The sequence below is a fragment of the Delphinapterus leucas genome, chromosome 21, assembly GCF_059928025.1.
Source record: "Delphinapterus leucas isolate spDelLeu-1000000601 "Yukka" chromosome 21, BTC_Dleu_Yukka2, whole genome shotgun sequence".
Taxonomy (NCBI): Eukaryota; Metazoa; Chordata; class Mammalia; order Artiodactyla; family Monodontidae; genus Delphinapterus; species Delphinapterus leucas.
In genome coordinates this window covers 6,717,925-6,745,211 of record NC_143149.1, presented here as the reverse complement: position 1 = coordinate 6,745,211, position 27,287 = coordinate 6,717,925, and the positions used below count along the sequence as shown (strand labels likewise).

General features: G+C 45.5%; 1 protein-coding gene across 1 annotated transcript in view; it reads left to right on the top strand.

Moving 5' to 3' along the window:
* The window catches only part of MCPH1 (microcephalin 1), a 232,917-nt gene that overhangs the window by 62,208 nt on the left and 143,422 nt on the right, over positions 1–27,287 (top strand). Inside the window, 2 exon segments of the mRNA XM_089903583.1 lie at positions 11,159–11,196; positions 13,643–13,805. Of these exon segments, the coding sequence (XP_089759709.1) occupies positions 11,159–11,196; positions 13,643–13,805 (201 nt within the window).

Here is a 27,287-nt window from a genome sequence, read left to right as displayed (position 1 = left end):
ACCATCATAAGCTATAGCAATGATGAAAGAGTTCTTATGTCGTCTCAAAAATAAGGAGAAAATCGGTGGTACCTCCCACAAGACATATAAACTAAGGGGTATCATTTCCACCGTCCTATTAAGAATTAGGAAAGGTCTTCCCTCTGTGAACTCATACCATTTCCAAGTGATTTGTCTTATTCTGAATGTTGGTCTCCCAAGTGACATCTTGGTGCATCCATACAGACTACTCAGATTCCCAAAGGAGCCATTTTCTGTCACATCCATTTCCTTGCGTACTTATCCTCCTGTCTAGGCCATCCTGTCCTACCCTACCTGCCAAACTCCTTCTCCCCCTCCAAGCCTTAGCGTGGTCACATTTTCCTTCAAGATTTCCTGACCACTTTCCCCCTTCAGGCAGACGGTTTTCTTCCCTTTGTACTCACAACTGTGCGTGTATCTGATGATACCTGTAAGTTGGCTGGATTATAATTTATATCAAAAAGCTTGTCACCCTCTTAAGGGCGGGAATCATTGTTCTTTGTATCTCTGGTGTCTGGTTTTGTGTTTGATAGAGTATTCTGGCTTATTTAGTATTTATTGACTAAATGAATATTTGGTATCTGACTATATTCTTTCTTAAGGATAGGATCATTCTGTTTCCATTAATTACTCAAGGATTTCCTCATGTTTTCATGGGTTTATATTCAGAACTGACCAAAGAGGACAAACTTGACATTTGAAATTAAAACACTTCAGTAGAAGAGCTAATGAGACAATTGCATCTTGGGTATTCACAGCCTTTCTCAGAACTCTGTTCCCAGGCAGTTAAAACGAAAGTGTAGCAGTTGTGAGAGACAAAATGCACTGGAAATTAGGGAGCTGGTTGTATTCAGACTGCTGTAATATGGAGCCATTCTTTAATGGGGAACACTCAAGGGAAGGAGAGGGCTGGGGTCTCACAGAGCTGGGTAAACAAGGGCGTCGCTAGGGGTCTTTGGGAACAAAGACAAGAATGAAGATGGTCTCATCTGAGTCAGTGGAGGAAGAGAGGTGGTGCAGGTCGTGGAGAGCAGAGTGGTCCTTTGGGGTTAGCCTTTTCAGACACGAGGGTGGTGTGTTTCTAGCCAGCACTATTTCCCAGGAGCTCAGGGCTCGGGTTCCATGTTCTCAGTCCCAGAGCAAAGGATGTGGTTCCTCAGCAAAGAACTTGGAAGTGATCGTAAACCTTCTGAGTGAGGCAAAGCTGAGTCTCATAGTCTCCAGGGGATTCTTGCTGGTGTTGGTTCCATCTGTTGATGGCAAATGTTGGTTGCTTTAGGGTCCTGGATATCAGACATTGTAAAAGAGGGATTCCTAAAGTGAAAAGGAGCAAAACAAATTGATGTAGAAGGTTGTATTATAGTGAAGACTCAGGAGCTGAGCCCCGAGGGGCCTGGTCTAGGGGGTCTCAGGGTTGCTGGAGGAGCATCTGTTGGTTTTGCAGGACAGCTTGTCAAGTGTCCTGAGGGTCTCGAGCGAGGCTGCCCACAGGCATGGTTACCTCTCGCACAAAGGCATGTGCCAGACCATCCTGTGGCCTGTCCAGAGAGGACCCTGCCCACCTGAGGTCATGTTGTTGGGCTGCAGTGCCCAGCGCTCCTTCAGATCCTGGGGAGAAGCGCCAGCTGCAGGATAACTGGAGTCCAGGTGGGGGGTCTGGGCAGACTGGTGCCAGCTCCTGCTGGTGCCGAAACATTAGTTTGAGGGCCTGTTGCGAGATAGTGAAGGAAACCCGGAGAACTGGCTATTTGGGCAGGGGAACAGGATCTGGGCCAATATGCAGATAGGGCCAGAGGAAGAGGAAGTCAAGTAAATCTCTACCAGACGAAACAGAGTTTTCACCTGCATCAGGTCCCTGCAGTCTACACAGAGGTACAGAATAACTCAGCGAACATGGCTAGAATCTGAAGTCCTGGAATGGGGTGCTGTAAACAGCGCAGAGTTTCCCATAGAAACAAATTTTTTTTCTATAGTCCCTCCCCCAATAATCAAAGAAAGATTATTTATGATCACAGAATAAGCCTGGTCTCATTAGCTGTGTTTACATAGGTGCAGCAAGAATGGTAATTTACCATCTAGGCCTTAGGTTTGATTTGCAGGATGTTTTCATAAGGAATCTTAGATTGTAACATTTAAAAGCCTCTTGGGGCAAGGAAGCCAAGCCAAGGGCTTGTTGTCAGATTTCACCTGCAGTGCCTATAAATTTGGGTGAATTGCTTTCTTCTGAGGCCCCCACTGTGTCCTGTAGTTCTTGGGCCTGCTGCAAAGTTACTCCCTTACTCTGAGATCCCTGTAAGCCAGGGACCAGGCTCGTCATAAATAAGCTACAAGGATATATTGTACAGCACAGGGAATATGGCCAATATTTTATAATAACTTTAAGTGGAGTATAATCTATAAAAATTTTGAATCACTGTTTTGTAACCTGAAACTAATATAATATTGTAGATCAACTATACCCCAATTTAAAAAAAAAATAAGGAAATCAAAAAAAATTTTTTTAAAGAATACTTTTTTAGCACTGTTTGAAATACTGAGAGTTCAATTTCCTTAACATTTGAGAATTTTAGGAATATTCAGTTTATAGGCAACTTATTTCTAAGTCAGGAGCTTCTTTAAGAGATTTTATAATCTCGATTGGTAACATCTCAGGATGCTTTTCTCAGGATGAGGGAGAATGGCCTTTCTGAATTATAGGCACGTGCGCGCGCGCACACACACACACACACACACACACACAGAGCTTGTAATTTCGATTTTAAAATTTCACTCATAGCTCAAAATTTCTCTAATGGCATAAACACAGAAATACAAAATTCAGTCCAGATATCTCCTTCCTCGTGGCATGAAATTCTTAATAGTTTTGAGCTGAAAGTAGAAAAATAAACAGAAAAAACTAAGAAGGCAGATTCTCTGTCATCTATCAGGCAACAAAGACAAGATCTCTGTGAACCATCAACCAGTTTATGGTGATCAGACCATGAAACCAAAAGAAGCTGGCACCAGAGTGAACACTCAGAATAAAAATCAAATTCTTACCACGGTATCAATGGACAAGAATCTGGACTTCAGGACAGGAACTGGACTTAACACTGGGACCCTGGGTAAACACTCAGGAAAGGTGCACAAGGACACCTTCAGCCCTGGTTACCTGGGTGGGGAGACGGGGCCAGTCCCTTCCAAGTCACAGCACCAGAGCCATGAAAATGGGAATGCACAAGACAATGAAGATCATTCTATTCAGACTCATGTAATAGGGAGCATGTTCACTAATGAAGAACATTGCAAAGAAAAGGCAGGGGGTCTGGGGCTCTACAGAGACAGGTAAACCAGGGGGTCATCAGCAAGTCTCATGGGAATCATGGGGAGGATGGAGGAGGGCTTTTCTGAGTCACAGAGGAAGAGTGTTGGTGGGTCCTGTCTCGGAGTAAGGAGAGTGCAGTGTGGTCCTTTCAATTATGCTTTTCTAAGAACATAACAGGGTGGGAAGAGCTCTTTACCAGTGTTCTAGGTTCTGGGGCACAGGGATCAGATAAAGTTCAAGATTGTTATGGAGAATCAACTTTGAATAGACTGGGAATGCATCTTATAGGACAGGTAGATCCAGATCTCAGTCTTAAAGAACTATTTAATTTTTCAACACTGAATATGGTTGGTTCTAATAAATGTTAGCTGGTCTTTCTTGGTCTTTTCCAATAATTTTAAATGAGATATACTTTTATTAGATTTGTATGCTATGAATATCACCTTACATACAGATTTCATGGCCGGGGTGGAGGAGGATCAGGTTATCATCATTAACAGAGAAGAAAGTGGCTGAACTTTCTCCCCATTTTTATTACCTTCATTGAAATGTGACATGTAGCAAAGGTTACATAGATAAAGGGCTAACTTAAGAAGTGGCTTGGGATTTCCCTGGTGGCACAGTGGTTAAGAATCCGCCTGCCGATGCAGGGGACATGGGTCCGGGAAGATCCTACATGCCGTGGATCAGCTAAGCCCGTGCGCCACAACTACTGAGCCTGTGCTCTAGAGCCCACGAGCCACAACTACTGAAGCCTGCGTGCCTAGAGCCTGTGCTCCGCAACAAGAGAAGCCACCTCAATGAGAAGCCCACGCACCGCAACGAAGACCCAACGCAGCCAAAAATAAATAAATAAAACAAATAAATTTATTTTTTAAAAAAAGAAATGGCTTGTATTCTCATGAAATTACACACTGTGAAGGTTGTAATTTGCAAAACTGCTAGGATTAATATTTGCTCTCAACACAATTATTAATCACGTAGCACCCTAGGGGTAATTCATTGTCTCGTTTCTTACATGAGACATGTGAGGTAAGGAAAGGCCAAGTGGCCTGTCAAATACGAAATTGCTAACGAGTGAGCTGCAAAAAGTTGTCCTGAATTACAGTCTTATTCTGGGTCTACTAGCGTCTGATTGTATTTCTTATGCTTCATATATTCTTTTTGTATAATTGACTGTTATAAGGTATTTTCCAGTAGTGATAGCATTCTAAGAGGAGGAAAAATACCTTGACTTTTGTGTATAGAAATTTTATTCCACTCAACAGAGCATGCTGAATGCTTGCTACACTTCAGGTACTATAAGGGATAATGTGATACTTGACCTTTTGAGTTGTTTTTGCAATAGTTGTCATATGCCTTGCCAGTTAACAAAATATTCACCTGAATAATAGTTTAAACTTTTTTCTTATAAAAATTTTCAAACAGAAATAAAGGGAAAGATTGTACACTTGTTATCGAACCAAACTTGGGTCCACTCACCCACCACGTAGCAAAGCCAATTTACTGACACTAGGCTGTGGTGAGGGAAAGTCCAGCACCTGTTGCAGGGCCCAGCAAAGAGAACATGCTCGGAAGACCCGAGCTCCCCGATGGCTTTCAGAGAAGGGCTTTTAAAGGCAGCATTTGGGAGGAGGGCTGCAGGATGCATGACTTTCTTTTGATTGGTTGGTGGTGAGGTAACAGGGTGGTAGTTTAGGAGTCTTAATCACCAGCCTTCTGGTTCCAGCTCAGCATGTGGTCACCGTCCTCCACCTGGGTGGAGGTGGGAGGGGTCTTAGTTCTTGCAGAACAGCTCAAAGGTACGTGTCAGGTTATTGTGTGTATCCCTCGAGGAGGAACTAGGACCCAGTTTTATTGTTTCTTGACTGATTTTCCTTTGTTTCTGCATTCCCTCACTTCTGTAATTAATAACTGCCGGAGTCTGCTCTTTGGAGCTCAGGGAAGGCCTAGGAGACTAAAGCCTTTCTCTACAAACAGGAAACAGGGGACACACAGAGGGGATTTTGTATGCAGGAGGGCCCTGCAGGGTCCTGCTCAGTTTCCGTTGTTTCCACTGATAGAGAATAATTTAGCTATTAATGAAACGAAACAAACAAAAAACTAGTAGAGAGGACAATTAAAATAGAAAAACAGAGAGTCAGCAGTGTTCTGTTGCCACTGAATTCACCTCTGGAGCCAGTGAAAGGTGTGCCTGGATGTAAGCTGCCCATGGAGTGTCCTTCACTGGTGATGACGTTTATCGACCTCTTCAGATAAATCTGCTGGGCGTCTCAGTGGGAGACCTTCAGGACCGTTAAAAGATAAGTTTTTCTAAAGGCACATCATAACTCTCTTAATAACAAAGTGAATGCATTACTTAACTCATTAATTAGTGATGGAACCAGAAAGCTGTTTTGTCCTGTTCAGAGGAGAATCCACAGAGCAGACACGTTGATGGACCACAGGAGTTCTGAAATAGCCTTGTTAACACATCCAGAGCTGGCTTTTTTCCCCAAAAGTCAGTTAAACTTCCTTGGGACAGACTTTGCATTTCTATAGATAAGAATTATTTGCATTACTTTCCGTTTTCTACAATAAACAGAGTTGTAAAGTAGCTCAAAAACAACGAAAGGCATAAACCCCATAGAATCAGGTAACCCTGAAGGGTAAGTGTGACAAACAGTGCAGTTTTCCACTGAAGACACCCAACAATCTTTTGTTCCATTTAAAAGTATTTCTCATTTTTTTCCTCCAGCCTTGCTTCTACAACCAACTCTCTTTCTTTTTCTTTTTTTTTCTGACCATGCCACTAGGCTTGTGGGATTCCAGTTCCCCAACCAGGGATCAAACCCGGGCCCTTGGCAGTGAGTGTGTGGAGTCCCAACCACTAGACTGCCAGGGAATTCCCAGTTCTTTCTTATATTGACTTTATCATATATCTATCCATTTCTCCATCAGCCATCTTATTTTACTGTTCATTTCTAAGTAACTTGCTGATATCAGTACATGTCATTTTTTAAGGCGCTTCCTTGATTAATCAAGAGAATTATACTGGATATACTTTCCAATTTCTAACTTATAAGATCAGATAAGGGGCTTCCCTGGTGGCATAGTGGTTAAGAATCCGCCTGCCAATGCAGGGGACATGGGCTTGAGCCCTGGTCTGGGAAGATCCCACATGCCGCAGAGCAACTAAGTCCGTGCGTCACAACTACTGAGCCTGCACTCTAGAGCCCGCGAGACATAACTACTGAGCCCGTGTGCCACAACTACTGAAGCCTGCGCGCCTAGAGCCCGTGCTCCGCAAGAAGAGAAGCCACCACGATGAGAAGCTGACGCACCGCAACGAAGAGTAGCCCCTGCTCGTCACAACTAGAGAAAGCCCACGTGCTGTGCAGCACCAAAGACCCAACGCAGCTAAAAATAAATAAAATAAATAAATTTTAAAAATAAGATCAGATAAGCGATACATTTATTCCTGTAAAGGGCCTTGTACTCAGAGTGAGATGTGACGCCATTGGAGTGAAATGATCTAATTTAAGTCTAAATAGTACGACTCTGGCTTCTATGTTGAGTATTGAAATTGGAGGCTCAGGATTTTAGCAAGGAGATGATCTCAGGGGCTTTGACAGTAACATCACTTCATCTGTGTGAGACATGGGATGTTAGGGGTGGAGGTGATGAAAAGGGGTCAGACTTTGGATACATTTGGAAGGTTGAGTTGATAGGATGTGTCAATGGATTGTACACGAAATTAGTAAACAGAAACCCCATGACGCCCTGCAATGATAGCAGAGCCCAACAGGAAGAAGAGGGACTCCTTTTCTTTCCTGGCAGGGACTCAGCCAGGGACAAGCCATGGACTCTGTTGAGATAGCCCTCCCAATTCCGCTTTCCCTCTATAAAAGCCGTTCTCCCTTGTTTGCCCCGAGGGGACTTGCACGTGACCTGCTGTGGTTGCCCACGTGGAATTGCAATTTTCTGCTGATCCTGAATAAACCCCTCTTTGCTGGAGAAATATCTGGCAGCCTTCTTGTTTCAGGTCACAGTTGGATGTGTGGGGCATGAGAAAAAATTAGAGAGTCAAAAATGATGAAAATGCTTTTGACCTGAACAAGTACAGAATTGCCATTAACAAATGAAGCTGTGGAAGAAATAGGTTTGGGAGAGAAGATCAGTAGTTTAGTTGTTTTCTTTTATCATGGTAAAATATATGTAAGAAAAATTTGCCATTTTAACCATGTTCAAGTGTTCAGTTTTGTGGCAGTGTTCAGTGTTGTACAACTATCGCTGCTAACATTTCCAAAACATTTTCCTCAATCCAAACTAAAACTCTGTACTCATTAAGCAATAACTCCGGGTTCCCACCCTGCCCCCAGACCCTGGTCGCTTCTGATCTACTTCCTGTCTCCATGAACTTACTTCCCCTAGATATTTTAGAAGTAGAATTACACAATATTTGTCCTTTTATGTCTGGCTTTTTTCTCTTAGGCGTAATGTTTTCAAGCGTCATCCATGTTGTATATATCAGAACTTCATTCGTTTTTATGGCTGAATGATATTTCATTGTATGTGTGTGCCAAATTTAGTTTATCCATTTACCTCTTGATGGACACTTGGGTGGTTTTCACCTTTTAGCTCCTGTGAGTAATGCTCTTGTGAAAATTCACATACAAGTATATGAGTCCTTGTTTTCAATTCTCTTTGATGTATTCCAGGAGTAAATTTGCTGGTCGTATTGTAATTCTGTGTTTAACTTTTTGAGGAACCAGCAAATGTTTTCTACAGTGGCTGCGCCATTCTATATTCCAGCCTGCAGCTCATGAGGCTTCCAGCTTCACACCATCATCAACACTTGTTGTTTTGGGAGGTTTTCTTTTTTGGTTGTTGTTTTTGCTGTTGGAACCATCCTGGTAGCTAGAAAGTGGTATCCCATTAGGTTTAGGTTTGAATTTCCCTAATGACTAGTGGTTTTCATGTGCTATGGACCATTTGCTTATCTTCTTTGGAGAAATGTCTGTTCAAGTTAAATTTGTATATAGTGTAAGGCAAAGATCCAGTTTTATTCTTCTGTATGTGGATATCTAGTTCTCTCAGCATCATTTGTCAAAGAGACTATAGGTTATCCATTAATAGTCTTGGCAACCTTGTAAAAAAATCAGTTGACCATGGATGTGAGGGTTTATTTCCGGGGTTTCAATTCTATATTCATTTCTATCCTTATGACAGTACCATACACTTTGAATACTGTAGTTTTGTAGTAAGTTTTGTTTGTATAGATTGATTTATTTTTATATTTATTTTTGGCTGCGTTGGGTCTTCGTTGCTGCGTGCAGGCTCTCTCTATTTGCGGCGAGCGGGGGTTACTCTTCGTTGCGGTATGTGGGCTTCTTATTGCGGTGGCTCCTCTTGTTGCGGAGCACGGGCTGTAGGCGTGTGGGCTCAGTCGTTGTGGCTCGTGGGCTCTAGAGCACAGGCTCAGTGGTTGTGGCGCACAGGCTTAGTTGCTCTGTGGCATGTGGGATCTTTCCCCACCAGCGCTGGAACTCGCATCCCCTGCACTGGCAGGAGGATTCTTAAGCACTGTGCCACCAGGGAAGTCCCTGTAAGTAAGTTTTGAAATTAGAAAGTGTGAGACCTCCATCTTTGTGGTTCCCTTTCAAGATTGTTTTGACTACTTGGGTTTCTTTGGAATTCCATGTGAATTTTAGGATGGATTTTTCCATTTCTACAAAAATTGCCATTGGAATTTTTATAGAGATTACATTGAATCTGCTTTGGCAAGTATTGTCATCTAAATAATATTAAGTCTTCCAATTCATGAACACAGGCTGTCTTTCTATTTATTTAGGTCATCTTTAATTTTTTCAGCAATTTTCAAAAAAATTTTCAGTGTACAAGGCTTGCGTCTTCTTTATTAAATTAGTCCTAAGTATGTTATTCTTTTTGATGCTATACAAATGGAATTGGTTTCTTAGTTTCCTTTTCAGATTTGTCATGACTAGTTATAGAAATACAACTAAGTTTTGTGCCTTTTTTTTGTTTCCTGCAACTTTCCTAAATTCATTTGTTAGTTCTAACAGTTTTTCTGGATTCTTTAGAGTTTTCTGCACGTAAGATCTTCTCATCTGTGACCAGAGGTAGTTTTATTTCTTCCTTTCCCATTTGCATGTCCTTTCTTTCTTTTTCTTGCTTGATTGCCTGGCTAGAGCAGTGGCTTGGGTTTGGACATGTCACATTTGAGATCCTTATTGGCCCTCCTGACAGAGGAGTCAGATAGACAGTAGAGTCTTTGAGTCAGGGCACCAAGGAGTAGCTCTGAGCTGGAGATGTGCAACTGGGACTGCTCGGCGTGTTGCTGCTGTATAAAGCCCAGAGGTTGTGTGAGAGGCCACGTGGGGAGTGAGTGTAGGTAAAGAAGAGAAGCAGCCTGAGGTGCAGTCACGGAGACGAAGCCTAGTGATGCCCAAGTCAGGAGAACTTCCTCTTCCCATTCCCCTTCATCCCTTCGCTCTAGAAATGAGTATTCCCCACGGGTGAAACCTTACAGGCGTCCTTGGATGGTTCCCCAGAAGAAAGTAAGTGCCTTGGAATGGCCTCCTTCTGGGTTTTACTTGGATATGGCCACACCACTGGGCCTGTGTAGTCATTGTTCCAGGGTGACACTGAAGCCAGACTCGTACTCAGTGATGAGAGACTCCTCCGTGAAGGTTTTGTCTCCAGACTCAACCCAGGGAGCTGCGCTCATGTTCCGCTCGGCCCCGAAACAGAGGAGCGCGGACACAGGATGATCCAGAGGATTACCTAGGGATAGGGTGGCGTCATCCATTGTTGGGTGGCTCGTGTGCCACTTGTGAGAGGGCTTCCTCTGAGTATCTGTTTCATTCGTCTTACCTCTTCCTCCACGCTCCCTCAATACACCCATGGGGCTCACAGGCCCTTCAGTCCCATCACGTGTCCCCAGGTCCTCTGGGTGTCTTTGGTTCCTCCTCATTCATGCACAGGACCATTCAGGGCACCGACGCGTGTGCCGTGGTGGGTTCGTGGTTATACCAAGCAGCTGGATGCATTCGACGTACATCGTATGAGCTGAAAGAGTGTATGAATAATGTGTGTTCACATTTGTTTTTTAAATAAACAGAACATTTGGCTTAATATATACCAAATTATTGATATTAAATGATTGTCATTTCTGGCTGGTGGAACTGGGGGGAATTTATATATCTAATTACATATTTTTAAAGCATTTAATTCTTTGCCATCAGCATGCATTTCTTATATAAGTAAAAAGTACTTTTAAACTTCTATTTTTAAAAATTTACATTTCCAGTTAATAGGAGATGCCAACACATAAATAAGCAGTCCCATTATATTATCTATGCTTTTGTGTGGAAGGAGTTAAAGAATTTGCTTGACTCAGGTACACACATTACTGTGTACCTATGTCCAAGACAAGAAAATGGTTGCCTAGAAGCCTCAGGAAAAATGGTTTCTAAGCCTGCAAGAAAAATGCCTTTCTTACCCTCTCCTTCCTTGGAAGTTTATTCACAGTTGGGCACTTTTGGAGGTCTGCTAGCCAACTGGTAGCACGAACTTCAGGAGGGAAACTTTTTTTCTCTTCCACCTCACGTCCTGGATTATTTTGGGTTGGTTTGGGGATAGTGTCTGAGTTTCTATCTCTTGGGCTATTTTTTTTCCAGGAATATAAAGTTTTTTTCCTTTGATATATGCTTAAATGTTTACTTTTAAGTGATGTAACTTTTCAGAAAACATATTAAAGTTTATTTCTGTGGGAAAAATATTTTTTATATTTTTGACTGTTTTTTGTTCCTTCTCTTTTGACATCTCTAGCCAACAAGAACATTAGTCATGACAAGCATGCCATCTGAGTAAGTACTCATTGTTTTGATAACTTTCTACTCAATATAAAATTTTAGAGTTTCTGTCCATATGCTGTGCTGCTGTGCTCTTGGGCAGCTCGTACCTCTGTCCTGTGTCGCTGTTACTTTATATAATTAGTATTGGAGTTAGAAGGTCACTGGGAAGAAAAGAGTTAAATGACTGTGAACAGTTCAGCACTGAAGACCTCTTGAGTGGTTTGGACAGCATTTAGAGGCGTTATGGTATTTGCTGTTCCTCTTGTTGTCTCGTACCTATTGGCTCTGCATGTCCACCATCCCCACTCCGTGAAGGCCCCGTAAGTGGAGCCTCACTGGTGGAAGCATTTCCCTTAAAGGTCTTAAAGAAACGCTTTGGTGGTAAGCTTTCTACCGCTGCGTTAAAGCAGCCGTGTGCACATCTTGTGGGAGAGTTCACAGCTTGCTGGCGTGCTCTTATCACCATCCCTAAACTTTTAGCACGATATAGCACATCCAACAAAAATACAGTGCCATATTCTTTGCAACAGATTTTTGAATTCTTGTTCGAATGGGAAAACTGTGTTTTTTATATCTATCCGAGGTTTTAGGGCTTTAAGACATTTATGAAAACATTGGGGCATCTCGGTGAAAAACAGGCTGCAAAAAGAGTGCATGCTTCCAACACTTTCTGTAGTGGGATCCCTTTCCACCTGTGGCACGAAGTTAAAAGGACTGGTTGTTCAAACCACATTATCTGGTGAAAAAGGAGCACACTCACAATTTCTGTTAATGTCTTGTGAAATATATTGGTCATCCTAAATAGTCCGATACAGAAATGAATATTGAATACAGGTCTAGCATTTTTTTTTTTTTTTTTTTTTTTTTTTGTGGTACGCGGGCCTCTCGCTGCTGTGGCCTCTCCCGTTGCGGAGCATAGGCTCCGGATGCACAGGCTCAGTGGCCGTGGCTCACGGGCCCGGCAGCTCCGCGGCATGTGGGATCTTCCCGGACTGGGGCATGAACCCTGCATCGGCAGGCAGACTCTCAACCACTGCGCCACCAGGGAAGCCCTGGGTCTAGCATTTTTAAAAGTCTATATTTTTGCCCCAAATTAAAAACAGTGATAACTAGTTATTTTCCCAGTTGAAGGTTTGAAAATCAAACTCTTCATTTAGGCCATATCCTCTTTTTTATTCTTTCTTGCCCCACATATACTTCTTGTCTGAAGGTAAGAACAAGACCTAGACACGTTCTGAGGCCATATTGATTAGCCGTGTCTTGAAAAGATCCTTGTTCTTGATTAGCACGTCTACAAACAGCCAGCAGCTCCCAGACTTGGAATGAGAAAATCATAGATATGCAGCAACGAGCAAGGTTTCTGAAGAGCATCTGGGTTAGAGGTTTTCACTTCTTTTTGTTTTTGTTTTTGTTTTCTTTGCCTTTTGTCCCCCCAGTTTAATATTTTCCACAACCCCAATAAGCGCAGATCCTCTGGTTGAAGTGGTGATGGGACCCAGCCGTGACCCATCCATCTTCTGTACCCTGGGGATCCCTGAGAACTTCTCACCAGAGTAGAGGTCAAGCCTTTCATTTCACAAGTGGAGAAACGGGTCCTTGTGATTGGCAAACCCAAGTTCATTGGTGTTAAAAATAAGAAATGCCGGGGGATGGGGGATTGTCAGAGACGGTCTGCACAAGCATGGACAAACCTGCCTCCTTCCCTTTGGAGTATAATTTTTGGAGAAGAGAGAATTTTATTTCTTAACTCACTGTGCACGTCATAGTGTGGCTCAGAAAGCCTACATATTGTTTGTGTTTCATCGGGGATTTCCAAAACTTGCCTGGAGACCGAGGGAGAGGAAAAGTGGAGGGTTGTTTGGGAAGGAAGTTAGAGAGGAAGAATATTTAAAGAGAAAAAAAGCGTTCTTAAGGCATTAGTGGAATGAAAGACCAGAAGATAAACACTGGTGAGCTTTGTGAAATTTGCCCTGAGATTTGATCCGATGACTTAATAAAAAGGACCCCTTTTTCCCCCTCTTAGTAGAAAAGCAATGTGTTTGACTCTCGGCAAATGTTATATTTTCGAAATAAAATGAGTGGGAAGCTTGGTCCTGACCATGCACAAATTGGTTCAAACGGGACACAGAAGTAAATAATTGCTGTGGTGTCTGGGCAGGTGTCAGGAGGTCTGGTGTGGGATACTGGCCTGCCCCACCCCAGGCACATGGGGAAACCCCTGGTAGCCTTGGGGGCCACCGTCTTCTCAGCCATTAGAATAGGTGGTTGGAGTTGAGATCTGAAATTTTTTATTTCCCCACACTTCAAGTCATCGACGGCAAAGAAACTGACATGAGCCCCATAGCCGACATCAGTGTAGAATTCTTCCGGTTTTTTACATTTTAATTCATTGCCATCACCTCGATGTTTCTGCTCAGGAAGCACATCCATTGCGTTGGTTTTTCTTCCTATTTGGCAGAAAGCAGAACGTGGTCAACCAGGTTGTGGATAAACTGAAGGGCTTCTCCTTGGCCGGGGAGGCGTGTGGCTGCCCCACGCACGTGCTCGCCAGGAAGCCCCGCCGCACCCAGAACGTGCTGCGGGGCATCGCAAGCGGCTGCTGGATTCTCTCCTTCGAACGGGTAAGCCGCTGCGTCAGCGAAGTACGCATTTGGGTTAGTGTCCTGAAACAGGGCGTCCCATGGCTTTGGTCAGGCCGAGTGGTGGCCCTGCATCTGTGTTATCATGCTTTCTGTCCTCCTGCTCTGGCCCCTCTGGCTGTCCTCACCTCCAGCCACTGCTGGTCCTCAGGAGGACGGGCAGGTAGCCTTCCAGATATAGACCTGGCAGCCACAGGCAGAAATAAGATAGGGCAGACTTGGCCTGAAAACGCCCAGTGCGTGTTCTCACAGTCAAATGCGCTTTCTTCCGTTTTTGACCAAGAAATAATGTGACCTATGTTAATGATGGTTTAAAAAGCCAAAAGAATTCAATGATTGTTTTCACAGATGGATTTACTTAGGGTGAAACATGTTCATTTAATCCTGTTTGGATATGTTTTATCTTATGCATATCTATCTTTAACATTACTTGCCCTTATTTCTCTGCATTAAATGTAGGGTTTTGGGGTTTTGGGGGTTTTTTTGGGTTTTTTTGTGGTACGCGGGCCTCTCACTGTTGTGGCCTCTCCCGTTGCGGAGCACAGGCTCCGGACGCGCAGGCTCAGCAGCCATGGCTCCACGGGCCCAGCCGCTCCGCGGCATGTGGGATCTTCCTGGACCGGGGCATGAACCCATGTCCCCTGCATCGGCAGGTGGACTCTCAACCACTGTGCCACCAGGGAAGCCCTGTGGGGGGTGGGGGGGGGGGTAATCACTGTTTTCATTATTCTTGAAATTGAAATTGTTTGTTACTCTTTCTGTCTTTACTTTGATACCCAACCTGTGGTCACTCCAAAGCATTGCTGTCTGAGGGTAGCATCATTTGTTACTTGCGTTTCCATTTTGCATCTGCTAAGTACCCACCCTCCCTTCTCCTTCCCCTAAGCATGGTGTTACATTAATAGTGTGTTAATTTAAACTGGTAGAATTATAATACACAAACAAACTAGATATATTTTCAAGAACAGTGGTGGTCTTTTTCCCTTATCATGATTTAACCCTGCATCGGTCAGTACAAGAGGTTTAGGACATTAGTGCTTAGAGTCATGAAGTGGAGAAGGCTGCAGTTCCCCCCAAAAGTCCTATTTGCATTGGCGGCAATTGGGGATTACCTTACCTAATTAAGTCTGAGTACCGATCCACATTTATTTGTATGAACTGTCATTAATAACTCCAGCTTCCGTGAATAAGTATCCTGTTTGCTTTCTCTCCAGTTCACAGTGTCTCTGTCTGTTTATCAGTCACCTCTTCCTTCCCTGGTGTCTCAGAGGGAGAGATGTTCTTTATATTTTATGAGGCCAGGCAGCTGTACTTGATTCTGTGCCCAGCCTGTTCTCCTGGAATGTAGAGCCAGCAGAGAGGTCAGACACGAGGGCCAGCGTTTACTGCTGCCAGGCGTGGAGGCCGCTGCCTGGGTGCCCCCTGTGTTTCTGCTCCGTGTCCTGCCAATGTTCTCCCACTAATCACACATAGAAATGGAGCCAGGTGCACATTTAACTTCTGGTAACCATATGTGGAATTAACCACTCTCTGTGGGATTAACCACTATCTGTGAGCAAAGCAGGAAGTAAAACATGTTATTTGATAAAATTCCGGTGCTCAGACAAGACTCCCCGCCTGGGCCTTCCTGCCCTGAGGGAGGAGCCTTGCCCACATGACTAAGTGAATGGATTAAGTGCAATAAGGCAAGAAAACGAAATAAAAGGCATTTAGGTTAGAGGGGAAGAGGTGAGACTACCTCTGTTCTTAGACAGTATGATTGCTTATGTAGACAGTTGCAAGAAATCTATACCAAAAAGCTCTCAGAACTAATAAGTGAGTTCAGCAAATTGTCGGGAAACAAGGATACAGTAATACAAGGTCAACAATGAGGTATTTATGTACAAATCTAACATCAAAAGATGTGCAGGATCTGTGTGCTGGAAACGACAAAACACTGACTTCAAACAACAGAGAGACATACCGTGCGCATGGATTGGAAGACTCGGTGTGGTTAAAATGCCATTCCTCCCCAAAATGATTTGCAGATTTAACACATTCCCACTCACACTCACAGGAGAATTCTTTGATGATATAGACAAGCCGACTCTAAGATGTGTATATGGAGAAAAAGGAACAGAGTAGATGAAACAGTTTTGAAAGAGAAGGACAGCGCTGGAGGCATATGCCCCCTGCCCCTGGCTTCCAGGAACAGGAGCTGCTTCCCCTCATCTGGAAGGTGACGGAGCTGGGAGTGATGACTCCTTCTGGAAGGGGACCCTGTCCCCTTGGAGAGCCTTCAGCCAGCCTGACCAGCCAGAGAGAACAGTTTCAGACTAGAGAGCCCAGCTGAACGGGGTTGGGGAGAGGCTCTGACTAGCAGGGTTGGCTGGTCTTTGTGTGGAACACAGGAAACCCCATCCACCCCTCTACCCAGGTGTCCCCCCACCCTTGTTCCTTGTGCCCATCCTTTCCTAGTGGCCTCTCCAGGTGACACCCTAAAGTAAGCTCCTCTTCAGGGAGAAGGTCACATGGAGGCTCCCATCTGAGCAGTCATCCCCGCTCTTGTCTTTCCCGGTATTTATTTCCTCAGCCTGGCCCAGACTCTGGATTCAGGGATACTCACCTCTGCATGGGACCCTCAGACCCGCCCGCATCTCCACTTCTCCACCCGAGGTGGGGAGTCACAGAGCCGCGCCTGCCCGAGGGAATCAGAGCCGCCTGTGCAGACTCAGAGCCCAGGCACTCCTCCGGCTGCAGTGGGAACAAAGCAGCTTTCGCAGAAGCTGCTGCCCTCCCTACCTCTGACCTTGGCCCAGGGAGCTGGGGGAGCTGGGGAGAGGCTGGTGGCAGCACAGCCTCTGCATTGACCTCCCACCAGGCCAAGGTGGTCCCGGGCTCCCCACGCACACCCCCCAGAGCAGGTCGCAGGCCCCGTGGCGTTCCGGCGGCCCCCGCTCTTTCTTCCCTCACTTTACTTTGCAGAACAGTGTGTGAGACTCAGCTCAGGCCTGTGCAGGCAGGAAATTCTCCCGTCCATCATCCAGGAGAGGTGGGCTGTGGGACGTGACCCCCTCTGGGGCATCAGGCGGTGTAAACCTGCCACCCCCAGCTCCTGACCCAGTCTCACTCCTGCGCTCTGGTGTGCTTGGGCCTTGGCCCAGGCTCCCGGCCTGAGATGGTGACTAAGTTCAGGGGCTGCAGGAAGCTGTTTGCTCTGTTTGGGGGCAGCAGGTATGTAGGGAGCCGGGTCCTAGTCTCCATTTATGAGAAACAGAGATTTAGGGGCCCCGCAGGTCACTGAACCCACGCTTCTGCAGGCTAAGCTGGATGTGTGCGGGACTGCGGTCGAGGGGGTGGGCGGTCTGAGTCCACTCGCAGGCTGCAAAGGTCGCTCTGTCCCTGGACCTCGCTCTGTCCTTTCTCCCCCTCCTCGCTTCACTGGCCGCAGGGTCTCCCTGCAGCTCTGCCATCCTCACCCGTCCTGGGGCAGAAATGAGGAGTAGCAGCCTGGGGGCACAGCGGCAAGCGGAAGGCCCGGGAAGGACCAGGCCTGGAGAGCACAGGCCCTCCTGGGCGTCCTGCAGAGGGGCCCACAGAGACCAGGAGCGCCCCAGGAGGAGGGTGACAGCCACTGCCATCCAGGGCAAACATCCAGCCATCTACTCGCCTCTCCGATTGTCTCCAGTCTTCCCCCTCGGCCCAGAGATGGGGCCACGTGACGGTGTCCTTGGCTTCATCCTGCTTCCGCTTCCCCACCCTGGGATTTTTATACACACAGCCTCAAGGAACAGGAGCTGGCGGTGAGAGGACCTACCTGCCGACTCATAACCGACGTCCAGACGAATAGAACCACGGGGAGAAATGTGTGCTTCATTAGTAACTAACGAAAGGAGAGCACTTTTCCCGCAGCAAACCGCAACAGGAAAATAAGACGCAGTTATCGGCAAAGTAGTACTAAAATAACAACCCGCACATTGCATATGGGGTACCAGGTGGTCCAGGCTTCCTGATGTCAGTTTGGAGATAGTGGCAAACATCCTAAAAGTTTCCATGGCCTTTGACTTCATAATTCTACATTCGGTCATTTATCTTAACAAGATCATTAAAGATTTACTTATAGGATGTTCATCCCAGCATTGTAATAGAGGAAAAAAGGAAAGTGACTGTCTGATTGGAGGTTCGTTTCTTTTCTGCTGTAATGAAAATTTTCAATAGGGAATTGCTGAAGTAAATTATTGTGTATCCATCCAGATGGCGGAATACTGCACAGCCCTTAAAAGTCACGTAGAAGAACATTTGACTAGAAAGAAGAATGCTCTTTGAACATTAAAAAAGGTTATAAAAGTAGTGAGTATTATGTAATCTCAATTTTGGTTTTTTCTTTTAATATAGGTGTGTACTTGCATACATAAAATGATAAAAAGACTGAGGATATATTCCAAAATGTTAATAATAGTGGTTATCTGTGGATGGTGGAATAAAGTAATTGTAATTCTTCTCTTTGGTATTCCTGTAAGTTCCAAATTTTCTATATTACTTGTGTATGGCTTTCGAATAATAAATAAAATTTAAAAGAAAACAAAAAAGTAGTTGGAGGTATAACACTACCTGATCTTAAGGTATCCTTTGACACTTCAGTAATCAAGACGATGTGGTCTCAGCAAAAGGACAGACATAATGGAACAGACGGAGAGTCCAGAAATACACCCAGGCAAATGGCCACTGGTTTTGATGAACATGCAAAGGCCATTCAGTGGAGAAAGGACAGTCTTTTCAACAAATGGCGCTGGAGCAACTGGACATCCATATACAAAAAAATTAACCTATAACCTTATGCTCTGCACAGAACTTACGTCAAACTGGATCACAGACTAAAATGTAAAATGATCAAACTCTTAGAAGTAAACCATAGGATAAAAATCTTCATGACCTTGGTTTACACGAAAGTCCTTAGATACAACACCAAAAGCATGATGTGTAAGAGAAAAGGTTAATGTTATACTTCATCAAAATTAAAAATTGTTACTCTGTGAAGAATATTATGAAAGGACCAGGAGAAAATACTCGCAAATCTCATCTGACAAAGCACTTATATCCAGAATATATAAGCTCTCACAACTCAAAAATAAGAACACAAACTACCCAGACAAAGGGTGGTTCTGTTTAGGGACTCCTATATATTTCCACAGCACCCTGGGCCTCCAGGTGTTGGGCTGTTGGCGTTCCCAGACGGGTCCTGTAAGGTCGGCACTGCAGACCCCGACTTAGAGCCCCCAGACGTTATACCAGGACAGAATCCCTAAGCAGGAATGGTGTCTTTGAGGAACAGCAAGAAGGTCGGATTGGGGCACACCAAGAGAAAAAGTAGCAGAAGATGAGGTGGGACCGCCAGATCGTGACGGGAACGGTGGTAAAGTGCTTGTGTCCTGTTCCTCGTGTCGTGGTAAGACATGGGAAGGTTTCTATCCTGGGAGTGACGTGATCTGACGTGTTTCCGAGCGGACGTGGCTGCTGTGTGGAGAGCTCCCTGCAGGGGAGCAGGATGGCATCAGGGAACGCGCTAGCAGCTGCTACGGTCAGTATTCCGGTGGGAGAGACTGCAGCTCGGAGTGGGTGGCAGGAGGGGTAGCGGCGGCAAGACGCGCTCTGATTTGGATGCTCTCGTGACAGTCGAGGTCAAAGGCTTTCTCATGGGTGGGCTGCAGGTTGTAAGGGCAGAGGAGTGGGATAATCCCGGGGTTGTTGACTTGGACGACCACATAACAGTTGGTAAGAAGATGACTTAGCAAATATCCATAATGATTTAGAGGGGTGCGTGTGGAGGCTTCTCTTTCCTCCTACGCACCCAGGCAGACGCCACGGAGCTGTGAGAGGCACCAGCGCAGGGACGGGCCATCCACCCAGCACCAGGCATCACCGGATCCACAAATCCGGCATGAGTGGCCCTGCAGTTTGACACAGCGGCTGCCCCTGTTCCCCCCTGACTCCCTGCAGCTGAGTACAAGTGATGGTAGCCCCAGGAGCCACCGTGTCACCCATAGGACCCTTGCCAGATAGTCAGCCCACTCGGCCAATTTTCCTAAATAACACAAGGTAGCATCACCTTGAATAATTTCTTCTGCTTCAGGATCCATGGTACTGTATTAGTTTTCTGTGGCTGCTATAACAAATTTTTCAGAGGCTAAAAGAAAAACACCCCACAAATCTATTTTCTTACAGTTTCAGAGGTCAGTAATCTGAAATAGGTTTCTGGAGGCTCTAGGAGAACAGTTGTTTCCTGCCCTTTCCAGCTTCTGGAGGCCACCCATGTCCCTGGACTCGTGTCCCCTTCCGGCGATTAGGTCATGACCTCTGCTTCCATAGTCAAATCTGTGATTTCCCGCTTTCGTCTTCCACTTATTGGGACCCTCGTGGTCTCATGGAGCCCACCTGGAAAACCCAGAGCATCTCCCATCTCGAGGTCGTTAACTTCATCGTATCTGTAAAGTGCCTGTCACCGCGGAAGGAAACACATTCACAGATCCTGGGGACCCGCCTGTGGACAGCTGTGGGTGCCGTTATCCTGCCTTCTCCCCCATGCACAAACGCATTAATTCTATAAAGGCCATGTAATACTGTTTATTGTGTCCCCGGCTGATGACTTTTAATTGATTTGAGTTCTGTAAGGACAGGCTTTCTAAAAGTTTAGGAAGACACAGAAGGAGGAAGGCGTGTGAAGAGTAGAGCTTGGCGTGACGTGTCTGCAAGCCAAGGAGCCCGAGATTCCTGGCAGCTCCAGGAGGGAGGCCTGGACCACCTTCTCCCTCAGAGCCCCCCCCCGCCCCCCGCCAGCAGGGACCCTGCCCACGCCTTCACGTAAAATTCCTAGTCCTCAGAATGGGCTTAGGTCCTTGTAAGTAAGGAGACAGACCGTTCGGAAACAGAGCACGTTGAGAAAAATTGAAAAGGAAACGTTTACAGAACCGAGGGATAAGACAGGAATAAAGACACAGACCTACTACAGAATGGACTTGAGGACACGGGGAGGGGGAACGGTAAGCTGGGACAAAGTGAGAGAGTGGCATGGACATACATACACTACCAAATGTAAAACAGATAGCTAGTGGGAAGCAGCCGCATAGCACAGGGAGATCAGCTCGGTGCTTTGTGACCACCTAGAGGGGTGGGATAGGGAGAGTGGGAGGGAGACGCAAGAGGGAGGAGATATGGGGATGTAGGTATATGTATAGCTGATTCACTTTGTTATAAAGCAGAAAATAACACACCATTGTAAAGCAATTATACTCCAATAAAGATGTAAAAAAAAAAAAAAGAATAGGTTGCCCTGGGCCTCCAACCGTCCCCAGTCTGTTCACGTCCTTCCTGACGCGGAGCTCACCTGCGGTGCTGGCCCTGAGCGAGGCTGACCCGCGGGGGCGAGGCAGGGGAGGGTGTGGACCCCCCAGGACAGGAGCAAGGGCAGGACTGGAGCAAGGGCAGGACTGGGGCGGGGCTGTCATAGTGCAGGAAAGCATTCAAGTGGTAACTTTAAACAGCACACTACTCGCCAGTGTAGTGATGTCAGACGGCGGGAAAGCAGCTGCCTCAGAACCTTAGGAGTACTTTGCCCTTTTGCTAAGGCACTAATGAAGCCACAGGTTCTTCTGTAAGATCTGACTTCTGACAGGTCCTGTGTTTTGTCTGTCTAGTATCTTGTACATCCAATGCCTTCTACTAAGAAGACAGGAATCAGCAGGTAGCTGTTCAGAGAGAAAGAATGGGATGACAAGGCCCTCACATGATTGCACTGAAAACACACATCCGCACACATGTAAATCCATACGTGCCTGCTCTGTGTGGAGGTTCCCGTATATTTCCATTATGTCATCATCATTTTCCACGTATAAATCGGCAGTGCGTTTACCTTGTTTTGAAATAGAGGAAGACCCATAGAACTATAACACAATGTCCAGGCCTCCAGTGTTTTATCGGTTGCAATAAAAAATAATAATAATTCAGTACGGGACAGTTAAATGGTGAGCCACCTGGCTGCCCCGGGATTTGGGGATTTAAAGTTAATCCATCCCCACATAAAACAGGAATAGACTCTGCTGAGCTGCCCGGGTGGTGGGCACCTTCCCGCAGGGCAACCTTAGGTAAGAAGCTCCATCTCACTGAGCTGCAGCTCCTCATCTGGGAAATGGACCTAGAGACAGGATGTCCTTCACAGGATTGTGTGAAAGCTAAGAGTTAAGGGTGTGTGGTGCTCTTCACGGTGATCGGCAAAAGTAAGAACCTAACGTATGTTAGCCTTACAACAGAAATAACTTATTAATCCCCTGCAAGAGCTGTAAATACCACTTCTTACATCCTGTCCCCGTGGTCTTATGTACGGAAAGAACGTATTAACCCTAAAATTGACAAAAGACACTTGCTCTGGACCTGTGAACCCTTGGCCGTGGACCTGTCCATTCATTGCACGGCTGGTCCTGGGGAACACCCACAAAAGCTTGTAAACGCTGTTGGCGCTCATAGGAGAAGAGGCTCCGGGGCCCCTTTATTGAGGAAGGGGTTGTGAGAGAAGGCTGGAACAGGGGTGGTCTGGGTGGACAAAGGGAGGAGTATCTGCGTCTGGCCTTTGGGGACCCAAGAATAGACTCTTTCCTGATCCTGAGGATTTCAGTGTATTTGAGACACCGCTTCTCCTAAGGCCACCGTGGTACTGATTTTCATATATTGTTATTTTAAGCTTCTCCAGAACCATCAGATCCTAGTACTCCAAGTGAGAGCTCTCAGAGTTTAAGGATACTTTTGGGATTTGTGTCTCTCAATGAAAACAGCTTACCAACGATGCCCGAACGCTCACTATTCGTGAAAAGCACCGACCCCTGGGAAATCAAAAAGCACAGGATGCACTGTGGCTTAAAGAAAAATGCCTGGTCATGTAATTGTGATGACTCAAAGGTTTCCTCTTGCGGGCATGACGTGTTCATTGATACTAATATAGATTATTGCCTTAAAAAAACTGTAGAAATGAACTGAATCCCTTTCCCTGTTCAGCTCCATCTTAAATAAGACAGACATCCTCGCTGCTTCTTGAATGGCCTCCTCCATTAATTTTCTAAACGAAATCAATCGGACAAGCATGATAAACTATTTTGAGAGACAGAAATTGCCCCTGCCGCTTACAAAGCCACACCAGCTAGTTTCTAAAGCTTAGTGCACAGTGTAAGACTCACCTGCAGCGTGTTCACGACTTTGGAGCTTCACAGGCGGCAGCTTCTTTTAGGGTCAAGGTTTGAAGACTCCACACACTTACTTGAAGGGTCATGTTGCTTTTGTGCAAAAGGAGTGACTCTCGCCCTGTGGTCTGCCTCCTTTTTCCTTGTCCCCAGCGCAGTTTGGGGGGTTCTTAAAATACTCCTCTTGGCGAGCGCCATGGACTTGCCTCCAAGAAAAGCATTGCTGGGAATGCTTTTATTCCAGGGTTTGTGTGGTATTCTCTGGAAATTTTTTGTGAAGAAGAATTCTAGCAGCTCTTCAAAATTAGACAGTTGTATGTGGTCCAGTTAGTCATAGCCAAAAAATCATGATGATTTTATAACACAATTCAGTTTGAATTTTTACTTAATCTGGGGTGTGTGTGTGTGTGTGTGTGTGTGTGTGTGTGTGTGTGTGTGTGAGTGAAAACTCTGTTGGCGATTTCTACTTGTTTACAGTTCCCACTTCCATTGTTAACTCTGCTGTTTTCAGCAAAGAGAATAACTTGTGCTCTTCCTGCTTCGTGACTGAGTTGTCTATCAGAAACAGAAATTAGGCCTGTGTCCTGTTCACAGGAGACAGGAAGAAAAACAGAGAAATCGGTTTGACCAAAGTGTCCCTTTAGACTGAAGTGTGTTTGTTATTTTTTGTTCAAGCGTGGGCTCTTCGAATTCTTTAGCAGAATTGTCTCACTTTCACTTGTTTGGTGTCTGCCACACTCCTTCTGACTCACCTGTGATTCCGCTCTGCTTACTTGCCACCTCTCTCCAGGGAGGGGAGGGGCCCTGTCACCTCTTCTCCCCTCTGCTCCCGGTACATGTAGCTCTGTCCCCCTTTCAGAGACCCGCAGAGGAGTGACTCAGCCTCTATGTTCAGGTCTAAAAGTGTTGATTCTGACTGCTTTTGAATAAGGCTTGGTAGAGGGTCTTAAAAGCTAAATCACCTGTAAATGCAAATCCAGGGCTTAGAAGTGAAATCAGTTCTGCAGCCACATTTCAAGCAGTGAACTCAACAGAAGAACAGAAAAACACTTTATAATCAAGTGTTTCATAAATCAAAACATGATGTCATAGTGAGTCAATTGTCTTGAAATAATGTGATTCAGTTTTGGCTTTCTCACACAACTCAGTAAGCAATGAGTTTGATAAGACGTATTGTATGTTATTGGTGTGAGCGTGGAATAAAACAACCGAATTAGAATGAAACAGTTCCTGCAGCCCATGCCTGTCGTGTTGCTCTGAAGAATGCTTAGTCACCCTCCTAAAATTACAGCAAGTGGTAGAACCAGACTGGAATCTGGGGTTTTCACTGGTGTTCTGGTACATCCCTGCCCTCCTGGGACTGTTCAGAAGGAATCGTCTTGAAACTGTTTTCTCTCTTTTTTCTTTTAAACCTTAAGTTGGCATATTAACTTTGAATAATTTTGAGACAGAATGTACTTTATACGCCACACTTGTCGCCAGGGTTTGTGAGCTGTTTTCCTAAGTTCTCCAGCAAACATTTATTGGCTGCAACCACATGCTGGGCGTTGATGACATAAGATCTCCAGCCTGGGCCTTTGAATCGTCATTGCCTTAATTGAAGTTATTTTCACTCTCCCGCAGATTATACCTCGATGAAGTACTTATACTTTAAAAAACGTTTTCACATCCACTGTCTCCAGGACCCTGTGAGATAGTAAACATTGTTCTGTTTAGTGGTGGAGACACTAGGAAGGATAGCTCACCTGACTTGGATGTGAATCTTTGAAACAGTCTTGATAAAGGTATTACCCTAGGCACTGGCTATAACAGTCATCTCAAAGTACACCTCATTTAAAATTTTTCATTATTAAAATAATGGATTCTGTTTGTGGACAGGCACAGAGCCTGCCGTCCTCTGCTCCTTTCACTTGCGGTGGTTCCTGGAAGGTGACCAAGACCCTTCTCTGTGCACCCTGGGACCACAGGAAGTAGTGGATCTGTAGGGATCCTGCGCCTGCTCTGCCATCCTGTCATCCCAGCCAGACCTGGGGTACTCTTTCCACCCGGGAGGTGCTGTGCTTTCCCAGCTCCATAGGCTCAGCACTGAGGACAGATAGGAAAAAGTGACTGGGCCCTGGGCGGTGCCAACCGCTGGGGAGAAGGAAGAAGAGCCAGCAAGTGAAACCAAGAAGGATCAGGTGGTGGCAGAGGGGGACCCCCAGGAGAACTGATTCTCAGGCAAAATAGGAACCGTCTCAGGAAGCAGAGCGCGTTCAGCGGTGCTGAATTCCACTGAAAGGTGAAGAGGGTAAGGACAGAGAAATGACCATTAGGTTTGACCAGGTGGATGTGGTCAGAGACCTTAGAAGCATCAGGCTTAATGATAAGGAGGGTTGAAGAGTTAATAGTGAGAAAAGAAGTGGGAACAGTGAGTGTAGAACTGTCTCTGCACCTCCTGGCGTCTGGACGGGGCAGCATGAAATGTGACTCAAGCCTCGTAGCATGGCACATTGAAAGACAGCATTCCTGGGGCCTGACAATTTGGTTTTGTTATGATGAATTGGAATTGGTCTGGTGAAGCACCTGAATCTATTGGCTTTAGCAGGGGAAAAAAAATACTAGATTAAGGTTGTGTATGTTAAAGCAGAAGTTTCCGTATTTGGCAAACAGTGTAAATGCACGAGGCTACACATGAGAAAACCCAGTGATTCCCTTCGTGCGGGGCTTGTTGCTGCCCATCCTTTTCAAAATACGGCCTTCAGGGGTCTCACTGTTTCTGTTTTGTTTTGTTTAACTAGGGGCAGCTAAGTAGAAATGCCAGTTCTTAACTTTTCCTAACTTCAAATTATCTCTTCCTCGCTTTATGCTTGAGAATTCTAGGACCTCAACTTAGTCCATGTGGAATTGAATTGCAAATTCAAAGTTCATTTTTAGAAAAAAACTTCAGTTATACCTAAAGGTACATGTTTATTGTTTAACATTTGCAACTTTGTGTTGGATTCCTAAACTTTCAGCTGTGTGTCCGGCATCCCAGTGAAGCGGTGCTCTCCGTCAGCAGCACAGAGTGCCTTCCCTTCAGGTTCTCATCAGAAGATGCAGCCACGACTTCACTCTCTGGACCTTTTCGACAATTAGGTTCTGCTCTCCATCACTGAGATTATCTGTTGGTGACCTTGGGGACATTGTTAACTGTGCATTCTTTTAGGTTTCTAAGCTCTATTCCTGAGTTACAATAGATTGTCACAGAACATCATACTTGAGCTCTGTTCATCCCTGCACAAGTACCCTCTGTGAATTGGGCTTTAGTGGAAATATTAGGTTTTTGAAGAGAGAGGATGCAAGAAATACTGGATTTTAAAAAACTATTGTATGTTTTTCAAAACTGTAATTGACAACATTTTGCTACCTGATTTTTTTTTTTTTTTTTTGCTGTATGCGGGCCTCCCACCGCCGTGGCCTCTCCCGTCGCGGAGCACAGGCTTCGGACTCGCAGGCTCAGCGGCCACGGCTCGCAGGCCCAGCCGCTCTGCGGCATGTGGGATCCTCCTGGACCGGGTCACAAACCCGTGTCCCCTGCATCGGCAGGCGGACCCCCAACCACTGCGCCACCAGGGGAGCCCCAACCTGATACTTTTTATGTATGATCCACACAATGTGTTTCTCCTAAAATTCATTGCCCTGGAAGGTTCTCTACAGAAAACCTTTTAGGCTCTTTTTTTTTAACTGGAGAATAAGAAATACGTAACTGAAAGTGATTTTGTCAGGCTTCCCTGGTGGCGCAGTGGTTAAGAATCCGCCTGCGAATGCAGGGGACACGGGTTCGAGCCCTAGTCCGGGAAGATCCCACATGCCGTGGAGCAACTAAGCCCGTGAGCCACAACTACTGAGCCTGCGCTCTAGAGTCCGTGAGCCACAACTGCTGAGCCTGCGAGCCACAACTACTGAAGCCTGCACGCCTAGAGCCCGTGCTCCGCAACAAGAGAAGCCACCATGATGAGAAGCCCGCGCACCTCAACGAAGAGTAGCCCCTGCTCACGACAACTGGAGAAAGCCCGTGTACAGCACCGAACACCCAGTGCAGCCAAAAAAATAAATAAAATAAAATTATTTTTTAAAAAAAGAAAAAAAGTGATTTTGTCAACTGAAATAGCAGCTTGCCTTAGATGCCTGATAGATCTACTTCTTAGTTCTTTTAAATTGGTCCTTGATCTTTTGCAAGAACAAATATCCTGTGATTGAATAATAAAGTTCTGCATAACCTAATAATTTGTCAAACACT